Consider the following 10,358-nt stretch of genomic DNA (forward strand, 5'->3'; position numbering starts at 1 on the left):
TACACGCCAGTAATTGGAGGTAATTGTCCGCATCTTCATCGAGGCTGCTACAGTTTCGCGGCAGCTACCGCAGACCACTGTGGCACATGTCGGCTTTTTACGTCAGCTGCTGTAGTATAGGCCATTTAGCCGGAGTGCACGGCATTGACGTACAGTTGCAGAGGTAAAAATGGGTGCATCAGCCCTGCTTTTGGCGTACAGAAAGGACACAGCCTCCAAGGACTATTTTTGCGAGATGCATGCGGGAGTATCAGGCGGGGAATGTGAGGCAGGCCGTGGTGCTATTGAAGGCAGGTATAGGCTACAGCTGGTTCAATGGTGTGCTAAACTGGCCAGTGTGCCTTCTCCGGGAGCGCCTTTCGTTCGTCCGGCAGGTGGGCACTAGTGATGAGCTTCAATGGGGAACCCATGTGCAGAATCCACACGGCAGCATCATTTTGCCTGTATGGGCCCCGCCATTGAAAGGTTCGTCACCTTCTTTAGTCGCATTGGGAGTGTGCCAGGCATGAACTCGTGGGCACATGTCAGACCCGTCCCTCCCACGGTAGGGGGCGAGGAGGGCAGTAACACTGCATGAATAAATAAGTAAAGCCCTGGAAGGTGTTGTGTCGTTTGCAACGAGTGCCAGCCATATGGTGCGAAACAAAAATGCATGTGTGTGTGTTACATGGTTGGGGTTGCGTGACCCCATACCTGTAAGACTACTCATACGAGCCGAAGGCCCAAGGGCAATACTACAACGCCCAAAAGCCACGGAGGAAAGGAAAACACCGCACATCAGCCCAGACTAGCGTCCAAAGGGGGTAATTGAGTTTCGGTGAGCCCACATACGTTCCAACATCCTCGCAAGACGTGCGGGTTCCCATTTCATGGCCTCCAACATGCTCTGTTGATGATCGAATCCTTCTTCAGCACGATTATCATTATAGGCTGGGCATTCCTCGATTCGGCTATTAGTACCACAATAGCGGCAAAACCGCTGGCCCCTGGGGACATGGTACTTGCCCCTTCGTGCTCTGTTTGCCTCCAAAGCCCAGCAACATAAACGAAACTGCATTAGCTTATGATGTGCTAAACGAGAAATGAAAACCTTAGCATGTGTTGCCACATGACGGCTGCGGCTCCCGAAAAGGGCAGCCCCGTCCAGTGCTTATACTTCGCCATTTGCACTCCCGGTTGCTTCCCATCTGATGGGTACTCCTCTGGCAAGACAGTCAGACGCGTATGGTCCCAGCCGCTCATCAAACGCTCTCTTAGTGCCGTTATCATCGCTCCGTCGGGTAGAGGTCTACTCAACAACCAGTCAACACGCTCCCACGACTTCTTGCGGTATTCCGCTCCAAATGTTGCACTCCAAGAAGGAAAAATGCATGGATGACTCCGATGATGGACTTCCCAGCCTAAATTCGGTGCTGCCAACTCTTAGAACTTCCTTGTGTTTGTATGTATGTTGTTACAGGGTGGTAAAGCTTCACCATCGGCCCCCTTTCCCGAGGCAGTTCCCTGCTCTCCCCTGCGAGAGGGGCACCCTAATCCATTCACCCCATCCGACTTCAGAATGAATTCAGCAACTCACCACCAGCATCCAACCAAATCTAGCAGGTCAACGGCGCCTCAACTTAGTTCCAATACAGCTCGCAAGTTGATATAATCACATCCTTCACCGTTCATAAGATGGAGGGCCGCCTCCCAATTCAATACCCCTGGATCTGTCAAGGAGTTGGCAGGCGGGTTAGAACCCGGACATTCTTGGAGCAGAAGTCAGGCCTTAACCTCTACCAGCCGCCTGCTTTGTCACCGTCACCGTAGCTTCTCGTAGCGCAGCGAAGAGCGAAGCGGAGGGAAGGCATCTCGGAATCGCGTCTGTGACCGGCTCGCGTCCGGGGCTCGTGGAAAGTCGCGCTCGATTGGATGGTTCCGGAGCTTCGCGGTTGCTCGCGTTTTTCGTTAGCGCGCGCCCTCTTCACACTCGGAGGTCGCGGGTTCGAGTCGCACACCGCGAATTTCGAGTTGCACACCGAAACGCGAGGACGCGAGGACGACAGGTCGCGGGTTCAAATCACGGGTCGCACGCAAGTTGCACGCGAGGACGCGAGGACGCGAGGATGCAAGGGCACATGGACGCGTGGGCACGTGGGCGCATGGGACCGTGGCACCGTGGATGTAGCCACACGTGGATGTAGCATGGACGCGTGGACGCGGGACATGAGGATGTAACATGGGCGTGTGCATGAAGCGTGGACGCGTGCTTGTGTACCGTGAACATGTGGGCGGGGACACGCGGATACTGGGCCGTCAGGCCATGGGGACGACTGGGCGCGGTGGTGGGTAACGAACAACAGACGCGCGTAGTTCTGTTGTTCGACATGAACTTGCAAGGTTAAACTTTTATCACAAAATATCAGGATAACCGGGGACGCCTGGGCGTGGCTGTGGGTAGTTCCACGTAGTTCCACTGTGGGACAGGACTTGCAGTGGAAAACTAGACTACAACGGCTCCGCCACGAAATGACGTGAAGTCGCGCACACCGCAACATTCCCCGGGATAAATTCAGTCGCAGAAATTCTATAGAATCATACGGATTCAGAATACATTCTATCAACCAGCGATGCTGCGCAGCACAATTATTGTATAGAAGTAATGTGTGCCATTAGCCCTCGAGTGCATTTATTAATTTTGTCAAACGGATCCAGGATAAAAATTATCATACGGATTCAGGATAAAATTCTACCAAACAGCGGTGCTGCGCAACATACATCCATATTGTATCGATGTACTGTGTTCCATTGGCCCTCAACTGCAATTCTTGAGGATAGGAGGATAACCTGTCGCGACATCAGTCTGACCGGCCATTTCTATGAACAATTCTGGTTCCGGTAAGGAGTCCTGGTTGGGACTGATGCCCGTGATGTTGCTCCATCTCCTGCATGGGCGGTAGACTAGTAATCCTCTTCCTGACATCACGCAGGATGTCGGCGGTTAGGTACAGTTGCAGGTGGAGGCTCGTGGCTTCTGAGCTTGACGGGCCGGACTCAAGCCACACCTTCCCCCCCGACACCCCAGTTGTCCAGTGCCGATGCAACCAGAAAGGCGCAGGCGCGAGCCAACCGGACGCCTGAGCAAGTGGCGGCGGATCGAGCGGCAGCTGCAGCGCGATGGGCAGATGCGTGAGCCAACCGGACACCTGAGCAAGTGGCGGCGGACCGAGCAGCAGCTACTGCTCGGTGGGCGCGGTGGTCGGAGGCGCGAGCCAACCGAACGCCTGAGCAGGTGGCCACGCATCGAGCAGCACATGCAGCTCGGGTAGCGGAGGCGCGAGCCAACCGAACGCCTGAGCAGGTGGCCACGCATCGAGCAGCACATGCAGCTCGGGTAGCGGAGGCGCGAGCCAACCGAACGCCTGAGCAAGTGGCGGCAGACCAAACAGCGGACGCAGCTCGGAAGCGTCAAGCCCGTGCGATTCAGCAACAGTCATCTGAGGAGCACACACCACAACGCACCCGCCGCAGCAGGGGTAGCCTTGTGGAGGCAGTTTTGGATGCTGCCTTCTGGCTGTTCAGGCGGCCGACAAACCTCACCAAGCCTCGTATGGGTGCCTGGTTAGACAGCAGTACAGCTTCATGGCCGGAACATGTGCAAGATGTTCCTGCGAGTCAGCCTCTGCCCACTGCTCCTCTAGCGGAACAGATCCGAGTCGCCGAACAGCTTGATGCCGCTGTCAAACACAACATGCCATCGTGTGTCTGCACCTGGTGCAGCGAGATGAAGTCCGCGGTACAGGCACACGGCTACCGGTTTGGTGACATCCCCAACATGCACCAGTTGCGTGCAGATGTTTGGAGGACGCTGGCAGTGGCGCGTCCAGCTCAAGTCGTCGCATGGCTACCAGTGGCAGCCGCACCAGGGGGCAGAGCACCACCACCGCCTGAGCCAGCTTTGCCGTGGGGCTTCCGAAAGATGTGGCTCAATGGGCATTCTACGGAGAAGACGGGGCTCACCAAGCGTCCTGGTACGACAGGGGACTCTGGTGATTCGGATGACCAAGAGCACCGCCAGCCCACCCAGCAGCGCAGTTCGTTGCAACAGGCGCGGGACCATTTGGGCAACACTGGAGCATATGGCTTCCCGGAGGACTTTCCGCCGCATGAGGCGGGCCCATCTAGTCTGCCACGGCGGCGTCGGCGTGAGACGGATGGTGTTGACGACGAGCAGGAGTCTATTCTTTCCGATGAAGAAGCGGAAGTGGATGCGACACGGCTACAAGATGCAGACGGCCAGCATGAGGAATGGATGCTCCCTTCGTGGCCGCCACGACCTGGCATGGAGCCACGGCTGGATCCCACTGCTCTGGGTGTGTGGCTAGTGCCGTACTGCATGCGCATGGAGCACTCTGGGGAGAATTGTACGGTGCACACCAACGAGGCTGGCGACGACATCATCATGATGTGCAACGACTGCATTCATGCCTTGGAACGTAAGCACTAAACACTGGGTCGGGGGAACGAATGTGTGGCAACGTATGTATTTGATGGGTTTTGGCGGCTGCTTTCCTGTGGGATGTTGTTCATCGTGGCCGGTTCTGGGGTAGGCTGCTGGGACATACGCGTTTCATGAGAATTTGCATGCGGTGCTTTCGTTGCCGATCATGTGTGCTGGGTGTTCATGCATGCACGCACACAACCGCACTGGTTATCCTGGCTGGTCTGCCCTGCCTGTGGCTGCTGCCTCCGCATCCAGGCAGATGCATCCCGGAGGCTGCTCTCGCACGCTATGATGGTGGAGACGTGCCGGAAATCAATCAGGACGGGCAGTGTCTGGAGTGGCCTACCGTGCTGGAAGCCAACATACTGGGGCTGGGCCATGTGCAGCAGCAGATCTACACGCTCAAGGTCAAGAACCGGCCGCCTGACTTGCAGCCCATCGCCGTCACAATGCACGGGATAGCCGTGGCGAACCCATCACTCGATCAGTGGGTGGACGCCATCCCACGCTCTGCTGCGTCGTTGCCGGAGAACATCACCGTCCTCTGCATGGATGTCGTCAGCAGCAAGGAGGAGCTGCTAGAAAAGCTCAAGAGCGCCAAGGTGTTGTCCGTCCGAGCAGCTAATATTGTGGCCTGGGTCAACTACCTCAGCAACCTCACCTCCGAGAGGCATATCGATGACCAAGCGATGCAGGAGTGGCAGGCAATGGACCCAGAGCGTCACGTGCCGCAGTCCATCATCCGCTCCACTGTCGCTCCGACAGATCCCAACATCGCCACGCTCCTCACCAACACCTCCTTCCATGACCACACGGGGGCCGCAGCCGTACGCCAGCACCCGTCCATCATGCAGGACCCCAGGCCGGAGGCTCTCGTCGCCACCGTCACTGCTGCCCCGTCTGCTCAAGCGGACAACACACCGGAGGATGCTGGTCTCGAGGAGCTCGAAGTTCTGGTGCCTGTTGTCCCTGACACACCTGTGCCGGGATCAGGTGATGATGCACGAAACCCGGTGGAGCTACACCGTGAGCTGACAGCGGAGCGCCGGCTGGTCTTTGCGTCTGGGGGCCGTGGTTCTAAGGTAAACTGGTAATGGGTGGGTGAAGTGTATTCCCTGATGCGCTGCTACTCTCGTGCGTGACACACCCGCATAAGGCTTGTGCCTCCTCACCGATATGCATATCACAATCGACCTGCCCAATGCATGCCTCCGCCCTGCTGCAGATCCTGGACTACTCCCGGGAAGACGTGCTTGCCAGCAACTTCCCCACCGCATTTCTGTACGCCGAGGGCGGCCTCCGTCCCCTGGGTATGAGCAACCGGAACTTCTTCCAGCATGTGTCCATGCGTGTGCCACGGCGGCAGCTCAGCGGCAACCTCCTCATGCTCGCCCGCATGGTGGACGTGCTCAACATGGAGGATGCAAAAGCGCAGACGTGGGTTACAGTGAAGAGCTGCCAGCAGGACATCGACGCGGTGGGCGCCATCCCGCGAGAGGCTGTCAAAGCGATGGCGGACATCCTGGCATTGCCGAAGATGCACCTGGATCGCCGCCGCCTGCTCCAAGACACGTCACCTCTCGTGCACACCCTCATCACCTCTCTTTGGTGAACGGTCGCACGCATCGACATGACAGATGCCTATTACTGCAACGCGCACGCCAATCTACGTGGTGTAGCCGCCGCAACCGGGCTGCCACTCCTCATGTTTAACGTCAACCCCGCCGACTTGCACAGTGCGGCTGCAGTCGTGGCCGCTGGGCAGTTTTTGGAATTTGGCGAGGACGGCGCTCTGTTGCGGGAGGAGTGTGTCATGGACAAGTGGCGGCGGGTGCGAAACAACCCCTACACCAGCCAAGCACTCCTGAACACGGTTAAGCTCGCCTTCATGGACATCCTTTTTGGTTTCAAACCTGGCGACAAGCGGCAGAGCAACCCCGACTGCTTCTGTGGCACCGTTTTCCACATCTGCATCAAGGTGGAGCAGAGTGGACACCTCGCCCTGCACTTGCACGGCATGGTGCACCTGGCAGCGACAAAATGCGGGCCCTGTTTGAGGGGCCCAACTGCCGCGCTCTGGCGCTGGCACACGCCCTCTGCAGCATGTGGCTGCCTGAGCTGTACTACGACATCCAGGACAAAGAGCGACGAGTCTTCTGGCAGACACCCCTGGTCACGGCTGCACCCACCACACCAACGGCAGTTGCACCGACGCCCATGGAAGCATCAACGGCAGCAACGAATTCTGGTGATGACGACTTGACAGATGCTACTGCAGAAGAGGATGACGGCCTGACTCAAGCAGAACCTGGCAGCACCTCGGGCACAGATGAAGACATTGGCAATGGCGACAATGGAGTCCAGCCAGCCCCCCCCCAGTGTTTTTTTTTTCGTTTGGGGCCTAATACCCTAGAGTAATAAACTGGGTGTTTCTTGCGGTTACAATTCCTTTTTGTATAGTCGCTGGGGGGGGCTGCGACCCCAGACCCCCCCTTCAAAGGCTGTACGGTGTGCTTTAAACAACACTCACAAAGCTCGTGGCTTTTTAGTGTGGCCTGCCTGGCATCCATCGTGATGTCCCGCTGCCGGCTGAGGGAGCAGGGACCGCACCGGACACGGTCGTGCACCTCGCCAGCCTCCATATCCGGTGCAACACACTCAGCCCATTCGAACAAAGCTGTCCAGTGCGCCTGGAAGCGACGCAACCGCCAGCTCCCATCACTTTGGCCTTTCGGCACACGCTGTGTTTGCTGGCGCCGCGTCTGCTTTTGAATCACCAGCGGTGCATGCTGTGAAGCACCCGCCCTGGAAGGTGGCGGTGGTGCCGTGGCGACATCTTGGGGCGGTGGCCCTTCCTCGTCAGAATCAAGCTGCTCAGCTGAGTCGCTGATTGCTGCAGTTGTGTGTTGCCGCTTCGCCGGGGGATCCTCAGCTTCGCTCAAATCGCTGGCTTCACTGACTTCAAGAGCGGCAACTACGACATGCCTATCCTTGTCTTCTGTATTATCTATTTCTTCTTCTAAATGTTTGGGGCATTGCGTCTGCGGACTTTCTGAGCCGTTTGCTTTGGTCAAGAATGAACGAATGCCCCGTTGACCTAAGTTGAATGCAACAGCAGGCCGTCTCATGGTGATATCATCAAATATTTTATACATAAATAGTGCATAAGCTCCAAATGTTCAGCTTTATATGTGCAGAAGGCATTTGGGGCGACTTATGGCCGAAGTAATGAACCAGTACGGCCAACTGACCAAATATTCCATTCCTTCCAGGCTCAGACCCCCATTTATTCCCAAATAAGTAATATATTACCAAAAAAAAAACTGCCCCCCCCGCAGCGTCCGCTGGCCGCCCCCCAGCCATCCGTGCGCCTCAGCCAGATGGATCCATGCCGGCGCCCACGTATGATTTCGCCATTGTCGCCCGTGGCAAGCCGCGTGGGACCGGGGGTGAGGCCACTGATACCTTTACACCTGAAGTGTGCTTGGAATGCTGCACCCAGCACCTTGTGGCGGGTGTCGTGGGGTCCTGCACCCACACACACACCGACACCTGCAAACACTTCGGCTGTGCAGGCGTGGATGGAGACTGCGGCATGGCCTACCCACGCCACATCCGGTGTGAGTTCAAGTGGGTGGGCGACAGCAGCCTGTTCATTCTGCCCTGATACAGCCCCAACATTGTGCCCCATTGCCCCGCTGTCACAATGGCGCTGGGCTGCAACAACATCTTCATGCTGGCCTGCGAGCTCGACCGTCAGTACACCACAACAGTGGAGGAACAGCTTGTACTGCCGGTCCCCATGCGTGATCCCGAGGTCCTGGAGGATATCCTTGTGCAAGCAGAGGTTGTGGCCCACCAAACCACGCACTATGCCACCAAGTATGTCGCCAAGGCCACGTCGCAGTGCCCACACTCCACAAAGAACCCCCTCAATGTCCACACCCTCGACGACCAGGGCAGGGAGACAGTCCTCAGGGTGCGATGTCGCAACGTCCCTCTCGGAGACGCCTATGCTGTCACGGACTTCTTCGTCCAGGGGTGCAGTTTCAAGGATGACTGCTGGACCGTCGACCTCTGCCCACCGCCAACTGGCATCAAGTGTGCATGCCTCTTTGTCATCCTCACGCGCTACAAGTCCATGGACCATATCCGCCTCCTGCACCCGCTCTACAACAACGCCTATGAGAAGGCACAGGTCATCAAGGCGTTCACCAAAGCAGCCACCATCCACCCGGACCTCGACGCAGAAAGCAAACTCCAGACCGCTGCTGCACAACGTACCCGGGAACGACACACAGCACTCTTCCAGGAAGCACAGCGACTCGTCGACAGCCGGACCACGAACCGCCCACCACCGCGCTGACAACAACATTACAACACCCGTAGCGCAGCGAAGAGCGAAGCGGAGTGAAGGCATCTCGGAATGGCGTCCGTGACCGGCTCGCGTCCGGGGCTCATGGAAAGTCGCGCTCGATTGGATGGTTCCGGAGCTTCGTGGTTGCTCGCGTTTTTCGTTAGCGCGCGCCCTCTTCACACTCAGAGGTCGCGGGTTTGAGTCGCACACCGCGAATTTCGAGTTGCACACCAGTTGCTATTTCTTCGATTCTGCTAAGTTATCCGGATCTAGAATTTTTTACCTGCTAAATGGTCATGTCCTGGAGAATTTGAAACATATACGCAATTTAGTACATGATGTTATTCCCGGTATAGGAATGGAAACCTACTGCATTATGCAATTTTGTAAAATCCTGGACCGAAATCTTTTCCGGCAACTTTCCATAAATATGGCCCTACTTTATGCTAATTCATACTCACATTTTAAAATAGGGGGGTCCTTGTGAAGCAGCTGCCCGCGTTTCCAAAGCACGTATGGTGTTGGATTGTAAGGTGCCCAAGTACGTTTGCGAGGAAGAGAATGTGGCCAGGCTGGAGAGGAAAGTGCAGTGGCATATTGGAATGTGAGATTAGCGTAAGCGAATTACAGGGCGTTTTATTGCACGGGCGAATTTTCGTGCAAATCTTTCACCGTAGCATCAGTCCTCAGTTCACTTCTTGGAACGAACATCAGCATAGGTGCAAGCCCTCTCGCTTGGAGGGATATGCAAACGAACATCCTGATAGGGGTAAACTCGCACGCTACCGAGCATTCAACCGAGCACATGCATGCTTAGTTGAATGGTGAGATGCGACCCCCCCTTCATTTCGTGCTCGGCAAGCCTGCCACCGCGTACCGGATATGTTGGCGATGTTACAGAACGCTGCACCTTGGTTTCTGTGCGCATTGTGTACGTTGCTCGACCCCGCCGACCAAAACTACACGTGCCCAACTGAAGACATTCCCGGTGGTTGTGCAGCAGCTCTTGAGGCTGTTGCTGGCTGAAATCCATCCTGAGCTGTTGCAACACGGCTAACGCGGGCACGTCCCTATGCACAGCAAATAGCTGTTCCAAGCCAACAGCGGCGTCCATGCCACCGACAAGGCTCTAAACGTCTTATCTGTTCTTATGTTTAATTAAGTTTATGTATGTTATACTTTGCGCAACTTTGTAATTTGACTTTACTCTGAACAAGGTGCTGCATACAACTGCCTCTTCGCCAGCGCTTCATCTTCCGCGGCAGTTTCACGGGCCCAGAGTTGCAAGCTACGACGTTGGCTTTCGGTGCTTTTATTTACTGCAAAGCATCGACGCAATAGTCCAGCGTGCGGCTATGGCCAACATGCTCACCTGCGCAACGCGCTGGCGCACCTGGTCCTCATCCGCCAAGAAATTTTATATACATTTGTACAGGCGCATTTTGCGAAGCGCACGCGCGCATCTGCGCGGCAAAATTCGCTCCTGACTTTTGGGACGAGATGTGCGGAGTCTCTATT

The 10,358-nt window shown here is 56.3% G+C and overlaps 2 protein-coding genes across 2 annotated transcripts in view; one reads left to right on the top strand and one right to left on the bottom strand.

Annotated features, from left to right (window-relative positions):
• Positions 1-239: 239 nt before the first annotated feature.
• Positions 240-8,849, top strand: VOLCADRAFT_92117 (uncharacterized protein; the record flags this gene model as incomplete). The annotated part of the gene is made up of 9 exons (XM_002951483.1): positions 240-374; positions 3,065-3,168; positions 3,760-4,475; positions 4,739-5,565; positions 5,709-6,091; positions 6,221-6,461; positions 7,860-7,932; positions 8,059-8,113; positions 8,156-8,849. The coding sequence occupies 9 exons, from the start codon at positions 240-242 to the stop codon at positions 8,847-8,849; spliced, it is 3,228 nt and encodes a 1,075-aa protein (XP_002951529.1).
• A 1,303-nt stretch (positions 8,850-10,152) lies between these two features.
• The window catches only part of VOLCADRAFT_92118 (uncharacterized protein), a gene marked incomplete at both ends in the record, with an annotated part of 3,425 nt that continues 3,219 nt past the window's right edge, over positions 10,153-10,358 (bottom strand). Inside the window, one exon of the mRNA XM_002951565.1 lies at positions 10,153-10,212. Coding sequence (XP_002951611.1) covers positions 10,153-10,212 — 60 coding nt within the window. The remainder of the gene's footprint in view (positions 10,213-10,358) is intronic.

The sequence above is a fragment of the Volvox carteri genome (genome assembly GCF_000143455.1).
Source record: "Volvox carteri f. nagariensis unplaced genomic scaffold VOLCAscaffold_24, whole genome shotgun sequence".
Lineage (NCBI taxonomy): Eukaryota > Viridiplantae > Chlorophyta > Chlorophyceae > Chlamydomonadales > Volvocaceae > Volvox > Volvox carteri.